Here is a 20,669-nt window from a genome sequence, read left to right on the forward strand (position 1 = left end):
CCACAGTCCACTCCGCTCGGCGTGGAAGCCATTCGCTTCGTGGCGAAGTGTTTGTTTATCCAGTTGACAGTTTGTGGAAAATCGTCACGGTGAGCGCATCAAACGCGGAAATCGAACGCGCACGAACGGCGAGAAAAGCGAGGAAAAACGGGTGCAGAGACAGAGACTGATTGGGAAATATGTGCGCCTGAGTTTTCCCGGCCAGAAGGCAAAGTGCCAAATGCTCTGACAAATAATTCCTGTAATAATCAGCGCGATTGAAATCAACGCGACGCTCGTAAAATTGCAAATGCAGCGCAAAAAGTGAACAGCAGTGCAGCGGAAATTAAATCGTTCTAGCGAGTGCCAAACGGGAAATAGAAAATCGGCAGAGTAGCCGAACTGCAGTTTAAACTATCTCTTCCTCTTGTTGCGACTAAACAACCGGCGGATTAATCGAATCCGAAAGATGGCCCCCAACTTGCTCACAATCGGATTACTTTTGACCCTGATCGCCAGCGGTCAGGCCCATCTCAATATTTTCCTCAACTTGCACGAGGTGCTGCGCCTAATCGGTAAGTAATCGTGTTGATTTTCGCCTGCCTTTTGGCTTTTCAATTAACTGGGCAATTATTTGCCACTTTGTGTGCGTTCGTCCGACTTTAAATCAAATTTGATTTATGCCAAGCCGGGATTTTGGCTCCTCGTTTGGCTCCTGGGCAAACGAATGCGACTAGCTGGGATTATTTACTCTTTTTGCGTAAATAATATATGCCTTTTAATTGTTTCTGGCCCCGGGAGCTACATATAAAGCAGTATTTTCCCTCCTTCAATTGGCCAGAAGCCAGAAAACATTCTATTTGTCTAGCATGTTTTCCTGTTTCTTTGATTTAATTGTTCGTTAGACTTATCTAGATAAATAGAAATGCGAAAAGCGATTTATATTTGTATTTATTTACGTTAAATTAAATTCGATTGGGAAGTGAATTCTTCTCTAGATAAGTAATCTGGTAATTTTCATATTTAAAAAACATATTTTTGTTTCATAGTTTATCAAATTTAAAATGATTCACTTAGTAGAAAATAGTTGTAGGTATAATATATATCTTCAAAAGAAAATAAGTTGTAAAAGCATATAGTCCAAAAATGACAAAAATGAATTTTTAAATATTTTTAATCTTGTTTTTGACCCTTCCCCTGCGGTGTATTTGCATTATTTATTTAACATCAGTATTTCACATAAATGAATACTACTTTAACGAGCTTAAAAAATCCGAGTGACTGATTCTTAGCCCTTATCAAAACAGATTTGTTTATCTCCATCTAATAACCAGGTTTCCACTTGGCCAAGCAAATCGGCTTGGGATGGCTAGAGTTCGAAGCCCAAGTACCTTTAATCTACTTTTATATTTATTCCTCACCCCCATCCCCATCCCCATGACCAACCTCGTAATCTTGGACCCAAGCCATTCTCCGCCAGAAAGAAACACACACAAATCCTGTCGAAGAGATTGCCAAGCTAATAAAAGTGGGGAAAATTGTTTTACAATGTGTCACAGGGCCAGACAAAGAATTTACAACCCAGTGAATATAAAAAATAAATCAGTAGCCCCAATCCAAGGCCCAAAGGGAAAGGGTGAAGCGGCCCAAGTTGTGCCACATCCATGTGGCATCATAAAACACATGCAAAGTGTTTGCTTGCGGATCGGGGGCAGGGAGCTGCAGATAGGGAAAAATTATCAAAAATTATGTTGTAAAATTTACAACACTCGCGTGTTTGTGCCTCCGGCTGATTGATGGGCGTCAGGAGTTTCGGAGTGCGGAGTGCGGAGTATGTAGGTACGCAGATTGCATCGCGTCACTTGTGAATAACTGGGTAAATATTTGAGCTGCAGTGCCGGGCTGCTAATCAGGCGCTTATCTAGCCGCTTATCAGCGTCTGCCACTCGTCGTAATTCATGTTTGATTGCAGTTGTGGCCCCCGAGTCCTGGCTGCTCCACTGCACACCTCGCTATCAGTCGAAAGCGCCAGCAGACAATCAATCAAAGGCGATACGGCAACGGCATCGGCAAGTGGGTGGGATGGACTGGTATGGGATGGATGGCCAGTTGAGGCTTTCCACTTGACATGGCAGCGGGAAATTTATTAGTTGTGTCAGCCGAGTGTCAAACGAAATCAGCATTAAAACCCATTAAGCGGTGGCCGCTATTCATTTTTCGCCCGATTCCCGACTCCTCCAATTGCACTTTCCCCGGAGGGTTTTTGGTTTTTGGGTTTTCGGGATCGGGTGGCGATACCCTCTCCAATTATTCAGCGCTGACAGCGGGTTGCATGCCTGACCTACTTTCCGAGGCTTCACTGTGTGTGTGTTCGCTAGGTGTCACTCTGTTTTATTTTATTTCACTTTATTTTTTTAGCGGTCGCTTCAAAAGCCTTTGTGTGAGTGCACATCAATTAAATTGTCAACCCAGGAGCAGAGTGAAGGAGAATCGCCCGAAGAAGAGCTCCATGCACTTGCATGCAGCTGCGGCATGGCATTCACTGTTCGTTAGGCTAACATCCATACCCAAACCCGAACCCATACCCATGGCACACATGGGCCATCCCATGGCCCACCCACTTCTCCATCCAGAAGTGCGCCCCAAATTGCTGTGCTCTATGCTATGCAAACCATGTCAGGTGTGGATCAAGCCGGGTGGCGGTGGCGGGGTCTTCTTGGTTCGGTGGCTCTGTGGCCCAGCTCGTTAGCGAAATGAGCGGATATGTAAAGTCGGTGCAGTTGATGGATTTTGCGGTTGCAATGAGTGACCAAAGTAGTCGGCGTTGGGTGTGGATAGTCTAGGGTATCTAAAGGGAACTACCATTATTCCATCTTAGGACACTGATCTCCCAGGCTTTGTGGCACCTGGTCATCACCACTGCTCATGGCAGGGCAAGCAATTAAATTCATATACCCAGAACCTATAGCAAACTTTTCCCCGCCACACACTTGGCTCACTTGGCTCAACGGGGCTTTTAACTTTGCCCAACTTTGCAGCCCTGCCAGCTGTCTGAGCAGATCCCTAATCCACGTAACCCATGGATGTTGCCAGTCACGTTTCGGGTCTGTCTATCAACACTTGCTAATCTCAACCCCATCGCATCTCTCTAAATGGTTTGACACTTTCAACTGGCGCGGGTCGAAGGATTCATCATCTCGAAATGAACATGATTTGCCGGCGAACAATGGCGATTGTTGCCAACTCACGTTTGGCTAATAAAAGCAAGAGCATTTGCCCCGCACCAACGAAACATATTTCGGCAAGTAATGTGAACTCAATTAGGACGCAGCAGCATCATCGCCATCATCTGCATCCCAGGATTTGGCCCAGAAGTTGGAGCGAAATCTCTGGCGTGCGTGGCCAAAAATATTTCACCCTCGGAATAATTAATGCTGCAGTTGGAAGCGAAGGCATTAGATCTGCCCGAGCGTGCGGCATGTGTTGCCAACTTGCCACGCCAACACAAACAAGCGGTTGCCCCTGCCACCTGTCTCCTGGCTACACGGGAAAAAACACTTGGGTAGTACAACATGATTTAAAATCACTCTTAAATGCAACAAGTAAACAATTATACTTTTATCTAGAGAGCTTTTAGTACTCTTTTGCTACTTTTGAAATTTGAAATTTCGCTGCGTGTAGCGATCCATTCAGTTGCCAGGTTGTTATGTCTGGCTTCATGCAGAGTTAAACGCGTAATTGGCAAATGAACAACGCGGACAGAGACAGGTGGCAGAAATGTCGATGCAACAGTGACAAGGACGACGACATCAGCTGCTGCAGCAACAGCAACATCAATTGATGCAACAGCAGCAACTTCTGTGCCAACAGAATGTGCAACTTTTCGCTAGTCGGGCGGAAGTATCTGTTGTCACTCGAATTTAAATAAATCATATAGGAAAAATGTTATAAAAATATATTTAAATATGAACAAATATTGCACAATAGTATTTAAATAACGAATTGATTATGGTATTCTTAGAAATATCTCGTTCTTTCTACGTATCATTATCTTATGCACTAGAGCACAAACCTTAAGTTAGTTTTTGTGAGTGCACTTCCATCCCCCACCCCTCGATTATGGCTATTCATGGTGCCCCTTCTTTCCATCACTTCATCCCCGTGTGTTGCACAATATTACTATGCAGCATTAACAAAAAATCGGTTATGGTTAGGCAACCACGCCTACGTAATTGAAGCCACCACTGCGCTTAATTAAATCACTAAATCATTGGCGGATGTTGTGTTTGTTTGATTGTTGTTCAGGGTGACAATTATAGCAAATTATCATGAGCAACTTGTTGTTCATCACGCATTCGCACCCACACATACATATGCAGATTTTCCAGTCAAAATGTTAAAGTTTTCGAACGAAAAAAGTGCAGCAAACATAAACTAACAGCTTATGGGGAGTTTACAACAAATGGAGGCTTTAAATGTTTTATGCTGCCTGCAGAGCAATTTTCTGTTTAAATTTAATCGGATTGCACAAATAACCCTTTATAATCTTACATGCTTTACTGCAATTTACGATGCAAGCTGCATCTCGTCGCCAATAGTCATAAAATGTAATAATTATATTTGATTTATTTCTGCATATATCGTATATTATGAGCGAAGCCCTTAGCTGTACTTTTAGTTGCATAGCTTAAATAAATAAATTATTATTTGGTAGTAAATAATGCCTAATATACCCGAGTGCTCACTTCCCTGCCAATCTTTATAATTTGTAGCATTCAACTGAACCTAAAAATAAGGCCAAAATAAAAAGATCAAAACCAAATTAAACTATCTGTAATTGCTTTGAAGCAGCCCATTTATCCGGCTTTCAATTAAACTAAATTTATTTAAATTAAAATCATATTTCACATTCCAATTCCCCAAAGTGCTTTCACATATCAACTCGATTTTCACCCCCTCAGTGAAAAAGTGAATTTCCTCAGTCATATCTAAAGTGCTTCAGTCGGTCCGGACTTGTTATCAAATTAATTTAATCAGTTTCAATTGTTTATGTTCTTTTGGACTTCTTCTTTCTGGGGGATCTGTTTTCGGTTGCATTTTCTTCTTCAGTGTGTTTTTTTTCGGATTTTGCATGATTGGTGGTGGTCAGACACGAAATGGGAGCGTTTTCCGTTGCCGCCCATTTTCCCACACCCCTCGAATGAAGAGCAGAATGAGTTGCATAACTTCCAGTCGACTTCAGAGTTTTTCCCAATTTTCGGCTGGAGTTCATCATTTGGTTTTTATGAGTTCTGTGCTTTTTTTCTTCTTCCGCCAATCATGCGCCTAGACAAATTGTTGCGTCCATTATGCGGCTGATTTAATGGCCTGCTTCGATGGCAAACACATGTGGGCGGTGGAAAAACTTGCTGGGCTTTCACAAGAACGAGCTCCGATTGCGTGTGGGGATTAAATCAAAGGAAAAGCCTCTTGTATTTATGCTAATCCTTGGGAAAATGCCAAAATCATCTTACCCGCGCACGGCAAGCTCAAATCAAATAACCTCTGGGCCATCATCTTCCGAAAGCGAGGAAAACTCCAGCCCGAGGGCAATTAAGCCGGAGGAAAATCACTTTCCCACAATCATGATGGGTGATTAGCAGGGGGTTGTCCGCTTTAATCCTGCAAATGCATCCACTAGGCTGCAAATAAAATGTCTAAATAAACAAAGGCCAATGCACGCGACCAAAAAGCAATTGTATCTAGTGGATACCTGCGCATCCAACCCTCCCCAGCTCCGTAATCCTGAAGTGAGAAAAGTCGCACACAACAATGTCAATGGCTGAGGAGGGGCATTGGAAAGGTAGCAACCTTTCCAGCGGCACGACGTCGCTACCTAATGGACCAGAAATGCGTCGTGCCAACAAGCAGCCGCACCGGGAGCACCAGGAGCACCAGGAGCGCCCCCAGAATCACAGAATCACAGCTCGGTGTCCCTGTCCCTGACCCTCGTCCTGCCGTCGAACTGCGTATGCAAACAAACGGGCGCAGAGGGAGGAGGACTTTCGCCCGGAAGCGAAATGCCGGCCAGGATGGCTCTGCCACTGAAAACCGAATGAATAGCAGGCGGGCCCGGCACTTGAGCACGCAGCGTCTCGAAGCCAGTTCCACCCCTGGTGAGCAAGGGGACCTCCTCCTCCTGCTCCTCCTCCTGCTACTTTCAACCCTGCGTGCAACCCGCGTTGAGTGCTTTATTTGCAACCGCTGGTGGCTGGGGTGCATGTGGATGTGGATATGTATGTGGATGTGCCTGGCCAGGAGCCTTCGCCTGCAGGCGAACTGCAGGCTGACATAACCGATGCTGACAGCAGCACAGTGGTGTGCTGTCACAAAAATAAGTTATATTTAACTAAAGATAAAATCAATATACCTGTATATTAAGCTAGAATGGATAAATGCGTTTATGTAATGTGAAAAACTGATAGAAAATATTTAATTATGCTTCACATTTTTCCCACCCTTTGCACCACTGTCATATGCTTCCCATATTTTTCGATTGCTGGCGAATTCCGGCGGGCGCTTCGTCGTCCTCCTCCCTTTCCCGTTCCCTTCGCTGCCCACCACCCCTGGGCCATCTTGACATGACTCTCGTAATGAGCCCGTAAATTATTTTTTATTATTTTGTATTTAATTTTTTCATTGCCCGCCTTTGTTCCTTGGCACAACTCCTTTGCGTTCGGGCGACCGACAGGAAGCGGAGGAAAAAATGCCGGCGCGTGTGTGGCATCCATTTGATATGAGAGAATTGATTGTGGGAATCGAATGTGGTGGTTCCGTCGCCTGGCAGGAGGCGGAGGAGGGGTAATGAACGGCCAATCGATATTCAACGAGATGGCGAGGCACAAGTCGCCACTGAAGAAGCCTAAATGAAGCATATTATGGGTCTGTCGGGGAATCCATTAACCAAATGCTAATTACTTTCCGCACACTTATGTGCTGCGAGCTCCAAAAATCCATAAGCACATATTTACCCAGTGCAGCTTATTGGAAAATTTCACACGCCCGCACAGCAGAAGCTACCATGGATGCAGTAGCTCCAGCTTCTTCCCACGCACAGGCAAGAGATAGCGAAAGTGGGGGACTTTCCCTCTACGAAAACACATCTGGCTGATTCTCTGTATGTGTGTGTGTTCTGATAACATGGACGGCAATTAACCATATTCTGGAGCTCTTAAGAGCCCATGAAAAGGAGATGTGCATGTGGGGGCCAGTAATGATTATCTTTTGGGGGATAATCTACAGATTGAACTAGTAGCTGAGTGGGGGATCGTATTTATACTGCACTTTTCTAACTTAAAAACAAAGTAATTACGAGTATTTAACCCAGGAAAACATGAAAAATTGAAAGGTGTGAAAAGTGCATTTCAAATACTTCAACTTAAAGTGCTTTTTAATAGTGGAACTTTTTAAAATATATATTTAATGCACAGGCAAAGGCACCTGAATTGTGTTGCATACTATACATTAATATTTCCATACAACAACAGTTGGGGCACGAATAAAACCATTTTATGAGCCAAGTGGAACACGTTTAAGAAAACTTTTGAAAGCAGCTTAAACTTGCGAGCGTTATTCTTTGGCATCATAAAAACAAAACTTTGGTCCACAGACGAGCTGAAAACTAAGTCCCATAACTCAGACAAACAAATTTCGAAACTGCAGTGCGTTCGATTGCCCCAAATTTCTGCTTTTTTTCTGATTTTTTTCTTTCTGTCAGTTGGGGATGATGGATCTCAACATCCTCGGACATGTGCCAATCGTTTCGCGCTAAACAAAATATATATAACACCCTTCGCATGGGGTTATGCGATCAGCAGACTTGGCCTGGCCCATATAATTTATGTCTGCAATTGACGACAGTGAAGAGTTGCTGTTTTTTCATCATCATCAGCTGTGTTCGTAATTTTCCTGTCACGCCCGATGAAAACTGCAAGTGGCACGTGAAGGGGAAGGAGACAGCCGCAGAATCCTGATTATGCTGCGGTTTATTTTAAGTTTAATTAGGCGATGAAGCTGAGTATTTATAAAATTCATTTACTTCGGGCACTGCGAGGGTGATTTCGACTGATTCGCTCCAGGGCGAATGCAATTCGCTCTGCGTTCTTCCGTGAATTAGTCGCGGTTATTATCATGTCTGTTCCATGATATGTGAGTGCTTTTGTTGGATTCTCTTCGGTGTGGAGCGTGAAATGTCTGGTAGTTGTTCAGGGGGTGAGTGGCCATTGGCAACATAATCATTAACATATTTAAATGTGGCATAAGCCAGGAGGGGTTGGCTACCAATGAATAAATAAGTGAATGAGTATGCGTGTGTATTCAAATGTAAATCTATTAAGTGAGTGGAAAAGTAGAAGAAGTTAATTTCATACGGTGGCTCCTTTGAGTATCTAAACTTCTGGCAATTAAGTGTCATTTAAACAATTTGTAAGCCAATATGAGTAGGATTATGTAGTAAATGAAGTTGCTAAACACCTTCTCACCTGTTTGTTTCGCTTGCATTTTTCATGTTCTCGTTTTCATAGTACGTCATCATTATGCTTACCACTTACCCACTTAAACAAACATTTATTTAACGTCCGTCTAATTAGTTAAAAGCCCCCGCATACAATTATCTCACCGCTAAGCTGTGTTAATTATACAGATCTTAACATATGGATGTATTTTTTCCACTTTCCACTTATCCACCGGACTTGATGAGCAAAGCAAACCACCGCCAAACGGAGCAGAGGGAAAAGCGGCGGGAAAAGCGGTGGGAAAAGCGGGGAAAAGCTTCCGATTCAGCATCGTGTGTGGCAAAGTTTACACTTTTTGGTTGGATTTTCCGTTTTATTCTTCTCCCTTCTGCATCGTCACGTTTACAAGATGATAGAGCCTTAACCACTTTTCAACGGCGAATGAAAACAAACCAGAGTCCAGAAATATATGTATTTGCTTGACCCAAAAAACACTCGAAACAAACAAAGCCGAAAAGTTTCCGAGTGGTGGGGTTACACCAGCCACTTTTTTTTGGGGGGCGGCATGGGTGACAATGTCCACTTCAGTGGCAGCAACGCCTACGCCAATGCAACAATGCTAATCTGCTCTTCCTGCCGCCTTCTGCTCTTTTGTCCTTGTTTGTTGGACGAGCAGCTGGTCCGCAACAAAAAAGTCAATACTACTGGAGGTTCAAGAGCTCCTCTCACTCGGTCAGAGTCATAAATTATCGCATCCCTGGGGTGCTATTGAAAAATATGTGCGTTTCGCTCCCTGACGATCCGCCTCGGCCGCTCCCTTCACTGTTTGTTTGGGCCCGCAACGATGCCCCGAGGACGAGCAGGCTCCTCCGGCGTTGGCCAAAAACCCGACTGCCTTGTCAAAATTGTTCATAAATTTTTGGGCTGAAATTTCAGCACAGGAAGTTGCTGTTTACTTAGCTCACTCACACACACGCACTGCGTCTTTTTGTCTTTTGACTGCGGAATGGGCCACCCATGGCGACAGAGGCTGGCAGGCCAAATCCACAGCACACATTAGGAGCTGACCCGAGCAGACCCAGCCAGTAAACCGCAGGGCAACGCTTGGGGCTCCATCTTCCAGCCAGGTGGTGGAGATGTTGGAGGTGGTGCCACCTGTCCCTCCCCCCAGAGAAGCCAGTACCAGGCCCAGAAACCCCACCCATGGCCAATCCTAAGCAGACCATTTGCTTGTCCCTGCCTGGTGGTCTGGTGGTGGTCGGTCCACCGCCCTCGCTTTATGACTTACCATAAATTTTATGACAGCGCCTAGACACCGATATACAGACGGATTCGGAGATCCCTCAGCCAGAGGTGATAAAAATTTCATTACGTCACGCAATGCAGCTCGAGCAAAAAGGCTAACAAATCACACTGAGAGAAATGACAATTAGTCGCGTTATGAAAACGTTTCACATGGTAATGCAGTTCCTAAGTAGTTATATGCCTACCTTTTCAGTGGAAATCATTCACCAAACTAAGTAAATCCATTTAAGTAGAAACTCAGAGTTTTCCTGAGTGCACTCCCTGCGAAATTGATAAAAAAAAGCTTGGCACCAGTGGCAAGTTAATGGCAGAAATCCCTTTTGAGGGTGGAGCCCGGAGGCAGGACTGATGGATGTGGGCGGGTCTTGCCACATGAACTGGATTCCACGTTGTCTTCGCCAGGTGTCGGTTGCTATCGCTCGGATAATAATCACATTAACTTCTCCAGATAATCACATTAAATTTAAGAGCTCGCCCGTTAATGCTGCCTTTGATTTTTTATGAGTCAATAAGACTCCACTTCATTCCAGTTCACTTCACTCCCTATCACGCCTTTGATGAAGGCAACAGCCATCTACTAACCCTACATTTGTGGTTCCACTGCGCACCTGCCCAAGTGCCCGTCGAAGGACTTGCTCCTGCGTATCAGCCAAGTAGCTCGGGCATTAGATTAATTACCGATTAGTGGTGGAATACTTAAGCTGTTTAATTGCCTTGACCCAAATGGGTTTCAGTCAGGAAAGGTCCTTATGAGTGAGCTTCGGAAATCGCTTGCGTAGAGCGTGAATAAAATAACTGGAAATCGTTGGGCGCCAGTTGTTGAGAAATAATAGCAGAGTTTTACCTAACTATCATTATTATTTTTTCATAACTAATTTACTTTATTTAAACCGTAGACTTTTTCTTTCTATATTATAGATTAATATGGTGGTCATTAACTCTTACTTGATGGTGTGTTGAACTACACATTTAAGGCTATTAGAAGAGCACAAGGCAAGGCAATATCGTTTCGTTACTAGTTACGATCTTTGCTCCTTTACATTTTTAATTGAAGTTCGAGACTCAAGTAACGAGGCTTAAGAATATACATGTACAATCTTCCCCAAGGCCAGACAAACGCCATAAATGTAATGCGTTTCTCTTATGGGCCTCGTCATAGAGATCCACCAACAGTTGGCAACATAATTTATGCACCGCAGCCCGCCTCCTGCGCGGAATTTATGGTCTTGACCAGCGGAGAGCATCCATATCCATCGCACCAGGCCGCGTCGAGGTGATAATGTAAGGGAAAACACACGAGTGGGGCTCGGGTGGAGGCAGCATGTGTGCTGCAGGCACATGGAGCCATGGCTATGGCTATAAGAAGAGCTCCAGCATCGCGGTATAAGGAGCAGTACCGGTATCCAGCGGTATCAGACCAGAACCCGAAGATGAAAGACCAAAGACCAAGGCAAATAAATTGCAGCTGCTCGAGCGGGGCGATGAAATACAAATAGAAATACTTGGCAGCTACTGGACGTTGGATGAAGTTGCCACAGAGTTGGTTGGTCGGAACAGGGGGGGAATCTGCCGGAGGCAGCACACCGACTGTCAGTCGCAGTCACTCCACATGTCCTTTGGCTTGTTTGTCTTACACTCTGACGCTCCGTGGATCGCAGCCGGGTGAAGTAAAGTTGTTTGGCCAGACGAGACTTGGCCAAATGTCGGGCCAACGCAGTCGAGCACGAATCATGACCATTTGGGCATAAAAATTACCTTTCCTTGGCCAATGGTTCACTGCAAGAAACCGAAGTGGAATCGAGACACAATGACATATTGATTTATTCATTTTAAGCCAACAGTTCAATAAATTTCTTAAATATATATAATTTGAAAATACTACAAATATGAACTTCGCTTTCATTACCAGTGTTTTCAGTGTACCAAGTTCGTATTTTTTTCCAACTTTTCTTGACCTTTTATGGTTAGCCAGAGCTCAGATTCCCGACTCACCACTCGACTCGGCTCCGATTTAATCAGCCTCGCCGACTAACATATAATTTTGTGAATTGCAAGTTGCATGATAGGCACAACGGCCATGTAGTTATGCAGTTTCCCAGGCCCAATGGAGGAGAGTAACCCTTCCTCCGCTTGGAGGCCAGCAAATTGAATCCGCTTGGGTTGCGATGTACTCGCCTCTGGCTGAGATAAATTCCGGGCTTTCTGGGCTCGCATGCAGATTGAAATGGCAGAGCCCATTAGATTGCGACACAAGCCTTTTCCCGCCCAAGAAAACAGAGAGTTGGCCCGCGGTAATGACCCTAAATCAGCATCAACTTTTAGGCCAATGCCCAAACGAATGTCATCATCCACGGACTCCCCCCCCCCCCCCCCCCTCGAAAGATGGAGCATCCCCCAGATGGTAATAAAAATGTCGTCTGACTTTCGACGGGGGTGTCTCCTTTTGGTTTTTGGTCCCTCTGTCTGGCTTTAATGCACAACATATTCATGTGTCAAAAGACAATTTCGGATTTATGGCCTGCGAAATCCCCAGCCAGAATCCAGAATCCAGCGAATGACGCAATGTGGGCGAGCAACCAACAACGACAAAAAATATGTTAAGAAAGCATAAAATGATATCCAAACTACCCACTATGATCTGGTCTGGGTTACAGTCTGGTCCTGGTTTCGAAATCTCTCGCTCATGTCTGTCTGCCTTGGGTTTGCATAAATTAGGATCTGGACGGGTTGCTGAAAGGAAACGGAAGTTAAGGTGGGGGGAATATTCAGTTGGTAGCGCAAAAAATGGCTATTTTCTTTTTTTTTCCTGCCATATCTCTGCATGTGTGTGTGTGTGTAAGAGTTTTCCCTTTTTTGGTTGATGCGTTTGCTATGGCATTTTTAGGGTTGTAATTGAAATTAAATAGATGTCGTGCCATGAATTCAAATCGCCCTCGTTTTGGCCTGCAAAATGGGGGTTCTTAAAGACTTAAGGATGTGAAATCAAAAAACTAAATTCTTGTCCAGAAGTGGGAAAACTTCCAGCTAGATAGAAGTAAAATAGTTTCCACCAAAAACTGTTAGCTGAAATGCATTCATCCTTTTTGCGTTCCTTCAGCAGAAATGGCTGTACTTAAACTCAACTCTTTCCCGCGCTTTTTCACTTCGTTTTATCAACACCCAGCGAGAAAAGCAATTGCTTTTCCTACCCTTCAGACATATTTCCTGCACTTGGGTAACTATTTTCGCACAGCTTGAACAACTTTTACTTTTCTCCAAACGCTGAATTTATGTGTCACTGGCACTGAAACTGGCGAGTGGAAGTGGAAGTGGAAATGGAAGTTTTGGGGCGCCGTCTCCCCCCCTCCCGCTCACTTTCCCTTCGTCCTTTGCCCTGATTAATGTTGGCCAAATCGATTTTCCTTCCTTGGAGCCACCTGGCCTCGCAGCATTCCCCGTGTCGCCAGCGTTTCCACATCCGCAGCATCGACTTCATTTGTTGGGCAATCAGCTCTAATTAGCACCAGACCAAGTTGAAATGCAAAACGCGTTGCGAGGGGCGTTCGAGGGGTTGTGGGCGATGGGTTGCTCAAAGTAAATTGCTATTACTTGCCTATAATTGTGTTAGAAGTCGAGCGATGCGGCGGGGGTGCTGGACCAAAAGTTTTACATCTGCGGAATTTTAATTGTAATTGTTTTCAAAGTTGAATGCCAGAATGGGCGACTGACTGATAGGAATTGAAGGGCAAATAAAGATTGTGTTTAAAGGGTTTCGCAGTTTTAATAGTTGGTTGGTCAACTTGGGCTTACATAATGATAATGCTATAATAATACAAATTGCACTTGGGAAAATTCTTCACGACTGTTTGAAACTATGTTCTATAAACCATTTACGGTTAAGTTAAGTTGCAAAAAGGATTGCAGCAAGCTGCTTTGGGGTTCTTATCGTCGCATTTCGTATATCCGCTCACATATCCACTTCTTTTTCTGTTTAATGAGCTGCACCTCACATGTCTCCGGCCCATTAACCCTTTGACCCCGCACCGAGGCGGCGCTGCAGTTATCACGAGCTCTCTATCTGGCTTAGCTGGGCTCATTATGCGACAGTTTCTCATATCTACCCTTAGACCTCGAACTCCAGTCCTACCCTACCCATTCCCAACTAAACTCAACTCAACTCACAGGGCTTACTAATTACATTTTCAGAGTGCAAACGAAGCGTGCGAGCGGCGGGGTGGGGTTTGTCTGGGGGTCTGGGGGTTTGCCCCACTAATTAGTACGATATATATGTGTTTATAATGCGGACCGCTTTATGCGCTCCTCTAGTTCCCGGTGGCATGAATAGACCGAGGAATAAGTGGCATAAATTAAAATAAAATGTACAAGTATGAAATGTAACTGCGGCCGGGCCGCGACTGCGATAAAAATCTAAAATAAACATGCTGCTGCAGCAACATGCAACACACACACACAGCAGCAGCAGCAGCAGCGGCGACATCAGCATTAATTAAGCATGAACATTTAACCTGCCCACACGGCCACGCCCCCTCCATGCCACATCCGAAAAGGGAGTCGCGTGTCTTGGCCAGGGGTCTGCCTTTCCTTTTTTTATAATTTGATTGATTTATTGTGTATCCCACGGAGGCGCCTCCACGCAGTTGCAGCAGCAGCAGGAGGGAGGGGGTATCTCACGACGTCTTTCCCCCGAACGCATGGCTAATTTAATTAAAAATGCATTGTTGCACAGGCAACAGTTGCAGGTTGAACAACGCACGACCTGTCAAAACTACCGATCAATTTGCAGATAAGGATAAGGACAAGTGGAGGAGGGGTGATGTAGGAACAGGTGTTAGCCGGTGCTCCTAAATAGGCATAAATTTAGGTGGAACATGTAGGTTTTTCTTGCGTTTCCTATGGGGTTTCTGCCTTCGTCCATCATCCCGTCATTGTTAGCCAACTTATTTGTTGATTGTCCGCAATAAAAAAGGGTCGAAAAGCGGGCTGGGCAAAAAATTACAATCACTTTGGCAGCGCACAGCATGCCATTTAACTCCTTCAATATGTCACTAAAGTGTCTCGAACGACAGATATTTGCCCAGTTGCGATCCAGCTGGAGGAAAATCAATTTTCCACGCCTCCGATGAGCAGAAGAAAACTGTTATCCCTTGTGATTGATTATGCAGTCGGGTCGAGTGACTGAGCGAAAACTTTTTCTCCCATTCACTGGCCCACAAAAATATATCATTAATTTCGCTCCGACTCGATGGGATTATCATTGGGCGTGGGCGGATTAGGTGATGTGCAACAAGCTTGCACACGAAATAAAATCGCAACATTGAATTGAATGAACTGCTTACGTCGCAAGTCATTATTATATTGGTATATACAATATATACCTTCAATGCACTAATGTTAGTTTGATTGCTTGCTAAGATATATTTTCGAACCATTTTTGCAAGTGTACTAAATATGCTTACCCTTTTTCCATCCATTTGCAGGAGTCTCGGCGGAGCTTTACTACGTGCGGGAGGGCGCCATTAACGACTACGCCTTGAACTTCGCCGTGCCCGTGCCGGCGAACATCAGTGACGTGACCTTCACGTGGCAGTCCCTGGTGGACCATCCGCTGCCGTACAGCATCAACATCGCCACATCGGACACGGAGGTGTTGCCGCGTCCCATTCTGAACATATCCCGGATTGGGGATGTGCCCATGGAGCCGCAGACATGGGGCATTGCGCTCAAGTGCTCGGGCACCAGGAATGCCGAGGTTACGGTCACCATAAATGTGGAGGTGATCCTGGATCGGGCGACCAACAACAACACGAATCTGATCTTCAAGAGGAAGAAGATCTGCTTGAGGGAGGAACAGGACAGTGCGCACGAGGAGTACGACGACGACGACTTGGACTTGCTGCAAACGGCGCGTAAGGGACATGGCGGAGATATTCACTATGTGGATCGCAACGATGAGCATGTGGTCGCCAATGGACACCAGGCGCCGGAGAAGCAACGTCCGGTGGTCACAGAGTCGCCAGTGGGCCGTGGAAACTCGGGTGGATCGAAGCGCGACTTTGACCCGATGCTGAGGGAGAACCTGGTGCCACCGGCCAGTGGCCTGGTCACCCTAATTGTGGGTGGCATCCTGGCCCTGGTGCTCGTTTCCACCCTCATCCTGATAGCCTACTGTGCCAAGGGCCCCTCCAAGCGACATCCCTCGAACGGAGTGCATCTCATCAAGACCTCCAGCTTCCAGAGACTGCCCACCATATCGTCGACGGCCCACAACTCGATCTACGTCTGCCCATCGACCATCACTCCCACATATGCCACGCTGACGCGGCCCTTTCGCGAATATGAGCATGAGCCTGAGGAGTTCAACCGCCGTCTCCAAGAGCTGACAGTCCAGAAGTGCCGCGTCCGGCTCTCCTGCCTCGTCCAGGAGGGAAACTTTGGGCGAATCTATCGCGGCACTTATAACGACTGCCAGGAGGTATTGGTCAAGACTGTGGCTCAGCACGCCAGCCAGCTGCAAGTGAATCTGCTGCTCCAGGAGTCCATGATGCTGTACGAGGCCTCGCATCCGAATGTCCTCTCCGTTCTGGGCATCTCCATCGAGGACTATGCCACGCCCTTTGTGCTCTATGCCGCCACCGGAAGTGTGAGGAATCTGAAGAGCTTCCTGCAGGATCCGTCGTACGCCAGGAGCGTCACCACCATCCAGACGGTGCTCATGGGCTCACAACTGGCCATGGCCATGGAACATCTGCACAACCACGGCGTCATCCACAAGGACATTGCGGCCAGAAACTGTGTGTAAGTATTCCCCTCGGGGTTGGGGTTGCAAATGAGAAATGAGGGTGGATTTAGAGGGAATATTCATGAAGGATTAAGATCAAATGAAAATAAATTGACCTAATTACTCACCGGCTTATTATATATTTAATGTTATAATTTAATTTTCATTTCTTTTCATCCTCAGTATTGATGATCAACTTCGAGTTAAGCTCACTGACAGTGCTTTGAGTCGCGATCTCTTCCCGGGTGACTACAATTCTCTGGGCGATGGCGAGTACCGACCCATCAAGTGGCTGTCCTTGGAGGCCCTGCAGAAGTCCCATTACAACGAGGGCAGTGATGTTTGGTCCTTCGGCGTTCTCATGTGGGAAATGTGCACTCTGGGTAAACTGCCCTATGCCGAGATCGATCCCTATGAGATGGAGCACTATCTCAAGGATGGATACAGACTGGCCCAGCCATTCAACTGCCCCGATGAGCTGTAAGTATTCCTCTCATTTACTTATACATAGTTTATATATTATTTTGATAAGTTATTATGATTAACCTAGTTTGTTTCTTAAACTAATGCAATGGTTTGCCATCTTTGTCACTTGCAGCTTCACCATTATGGCCTATTGTTGGGCCTCCATGCCAGCTGAGCGACCTTCGTTCAGCCAGCTGCAGATCTGCCTATCGGAGTTCCATACCCAGATTACCAGATATGTTTAACCAGCGGTGCTGAAGCATGCCAAGACCTGTAAATATAACAAGAGGCGACGTCGCAAGATTTTCCAGCAGACCACGTCGTCCACTCTGTTCCCAAAGACATATTAAATGGTAGCGCCTAAAAACTGGGGTTCGTAGCAGCTCCCCAGGCATAAATGTACGAACGACTTATGAGAAGATGTGGAGGGTGGACGGTGGAGGGTGAAGCTTCTTTCCTGAAAACTTCTATCCACATAACTCCTAGTTATATATTTAGTCAGTAAGGACATGTGACATTTCAATGCAAGAATTAGGATTATCTGAGAAACATAAACACCCCATGAACTCCCCTGTTAAGAAAAACACAAACGTTCTCTAAAAAATAAGAAGAGCCAAGGCCCAGTAAAATTGATCCTAAGAGAATCCTTGAAAAGATCCACAATGAATAAAAATAAATAGCAAATATTGAATATACAAATCGTAGCTAAAACAGATCCATTAAATCAGAAGCCCACGAAAAACCAGTGCTAGGATAGAAACCCAAAAAAATATGTCGTAGTTCAACAGAGAGCGTTGCAAGTTTGCCATTATAATGGTATACCAATACGATACCGATACATATATCTATGTATGGACATGTATTCAAGTGTGTGTTTATGTCTAAGAACCGTAGTGCTAGTAAGACTCGAAATATTTATCTAATGTTAGTGCACAACCGACCCCGAATCCTTAACCCTAAGTTACCGCCCCTTGTACGCGTAGTGCAGTCTCGAGTTGTAAGTTTTTGTGTAATATACTTAAGCAGTTTGCATTAGTTCTTAAGTTACTCTTATGGTTTTCTATGGCAGAGACACAAAAGAAAACGATTTCAATAAACGTCCGTGCATAATATTTAAAAACAAAGCCAAATGCTGACTCTTTTTTGAAGTGGGCCGAGGGGAAATGGCACGAGCAACGCTCTGCGGTAAGTAAGGCATTCTCATTGAGCCGGGCCACGCCCGTCACTTAGCCTAAAACAACGCACTCTAAGAGCAATGTGTTGTTTGGTTACCACCTACACCAGCCCCCACCTCCCAACCACCCAGAAACCTATACCCAAACCCCGAGTAAGTCCAACCAGACCCAACGCAGCCGAACCAATCTCTTTGCAGCACAAAAGCATGTAATGCCAACTGCCTATTTGAGAGTAGGCAATGTGCCCTACCTCGCACTACAGGTGTCGCTCGATAAGGGCAACTGTCTCGAGCAACATTTATAGCAACAGAATCAGATCTTTATCATGCATACTCGTGTTGTAGTTACATATAAGTCAAGGTTGTTCCCAGAATTGCTAAAAAATGAATTGTATAATTCTGTACATATTAGTTATTAGTTTTCATAAAAGTCCTCCTTAGGGACTATCCACTGTATACACTGGCACAGGTAAGGTCCTTCCCGCACACCTGCACGTGAATTGTAGGTCGGGCGAGTGGAAGGCCCAGGTCATGGCATGCCTTTTGATTGCCATGCTGACACTACTTAGTTTTTGGCACGTCATGCTGGGGACATGATGTTGGCAGCGTCCTTTTTAATATGCCCGTCACACCATCAACGAGGGAAGACTAGTTTTTGTACGCCTCCTCTTGGTTGCTCCTCTTGGTTGCTCCCCTTGGTTGCTCCTCTTGGTTGCTCCTCCTTGGATCCTTTAAAACCGCTCCGAGTCGGCTGCCCGCTTGGCACGTGCCCACAGGCGGGGCATTTGGCTAAAGCCACCACGCAAATCGAAAGCTAATAAGTACGCGACCATCAAGGACTCGCGTCCTCCACGAAAGTGGCTTATACTGAGTCACAAATCTCCTGCTTTATGCATAAATGTAGTTCATTTTAAAAAGTGTTTCTTCTCGTTCTTTATAGCGCGAACATTATCTTTGAAGCATTAATAACTAAAGAGCCTTTTAGCCAATTCCTAGCAAAATCTTCTCTATACAGTTTAGTTATGAAGCTTAGCTACTGTATTTAAATGCCCAACTAGTAATATGAAAAAATATCACAAAAAATACTTTGTGACCAATCTGCAGCGCAGGATGAAACCAATGCCACAAAAAACTTTCAACTAACTCTTAAAAGTTCAAAACTTCAAAGTGATATCGATGAAAGAGCAGCGAACTCGTGACTCGAGTGACACCGATGAAAAAAGCGCATCCCTTTGACTTTTTCAACAAATTGCCAGCAGTCAGTTAATATCTATAAAAATCGCCTTGCGGTCTAAAAAGATTTATGGAGTCAAAAGGAACTCGGAACGCAATCAAAGGGCTCAAAATCGCTGAACTCGAATAGTTGCGTTTCAATCAAATTAAACCACCGAACACCGAGGGGCGTACAAAGGATATTAAGTTATTAAAAAGCGCAGAAAAGGTGAGCTAGTCCGTCCAAAACAGACGTCCAAAAGCCACATTGGTACGTCAAAAGAGGGTAGCAGTGAAACCGAAGTCGAAAAATGGGCGGAAAATGGAAACCGTCGCTGAAAAAAAAGTGAGTATGGAAAAAAAAGTGGAAATTGAAAAACAAAAGCCAACTGGAACTTTGTTTTCGGTCAACACTCTAAGCCAAAAATCAACAAATATAAAAAATTTGGTGGCACGTGAGGCAGCATTTCAATTTTTTAGCCTGCTGGAAAAGTTTTCTGCAACGGCAATGGGGAACACCCCCCCTCCCCCTACCCAATACCATAAAACACCAGCAACCGGCGAGCGGAAAAAGCGGAAAAGTGGAAATGCGGGGAAAACACGAGTGAGTGAGAGTGGGGCGACATTTCGGTCGTCAGTCAGCGAGAGTGGCGTCCGCTGGGTGCCATTTGGTATGCCCTCGGCCATGCCCCATCCTGGATGCCCGCCTCCTGCCTCCAGCGTCCTGCCCCATGATCCCCATGTTGCCCATGTTCCCCCAGTTGCTTACCGTTCTCCGCTCCCTGCGGCTACCTGATGTCTGAACTTTTCGCTGGATGAGCTGGCGTGGGTTGATGAGTAGTTGCCAGTGCTGACAGGTTTTGATTGGCTAAACCATTTGGGTCAACCTAACTATTAGTTCATATTATTAGTTTAAAATCTTACAAAAATAAATAGTCTAGTCTTGTATATAAAGTGGGCAATTTTCAATCATTCCAAATTATACAGATCTGTCAAGGCTTACAAATAGATGTATTATTTTGGAATTGATAACACTAAGATTTGACCTACGTATTATGCAAATTATGAATAAGTTCCATTAAACAACACTATATAATTTTAATGAAACTTTTTTATTCGAGCAATTTTCCAATTTTAATACCCTAACTTCTTGGAGTATTTATCAAAAAAAAAAGCTATTTTTGGCTGAATCCATCAGTAGGGAGTAGGCATCAGTTGTGGCAATGGGTTGGCCAACTGCATCCCAACTTTGCCAATGTCGGGG

At 45.0% G+C, this 20,669-nt stretch overlaps 1 protein-coding gene across 1 annotated transcript; it reads left to right on the forward strand.

Moving 5' to 3' along the window:
* Positions 1-28: 28 nt before the first annotated feature.
* On the forward strand, positions 29-18,143 carry LOC6732789 (tyrosine-protein kinase Drl). Its single transcript, XM_002079866.3, has 4 exons — positions 29-554; positions 15,254-16,571; positions 16,738-17,034; positions 17,153-18,143. Exons 1-4 carry the CDS (start codon positions 449-451, stop codon positions 17,262-17,264), a joined length of 1,833 nt encoding a protein of 610 aa, XP_002079902.3. The 5' UTR covers positions 29-448; the 3' UTR covers positions 17,265-18,143.
* The last annotated feature ends 2,526 nt before the right edge of the window (positions 18,144-20,669 follow it).

Source organism: Drosophila simulans, chromosome 2L, assembly GCF_016746395.2.
Source record: "Drosophila simulans strain w501 chromosome 2L, Prin_Dsim_3.1, whole genome shotgun sequence".
Taxonomy (NCBI): Eukaryota; Metazoa; Arthropoda; class Insecta; order Diptera; family Drosophilidae; genus Drosophila; species Drosophila simulans.

What these genes read in the sequence shown, in the direction of transcription:
- LOC6732789 (XM_002079866.3), top strand. Translation starts at nt 449, where the DNA reads ATGGCCCCCAACTTGCTCACAATCGGATTACTTTTGACCCTGATCGCC. An exon ending in CGAGGTGCTGCGCCTAATCG is followed by an intron (nt 555 to 15,253) that starts GTAAGTAATCGT and finishes ATCCATTTGCAG; the next exon opens with GAGTCTCGGCGGAGCTTTAC. An exon ending in ATTGCGGCCAGAAACTGTGT is followed by an intron (nt 16,572 to 16,737) that starts GTAAGTATTCCC and finishes TTTCATCCTCAG; the next exon opens with TATTGATGATCAACTTCGAG.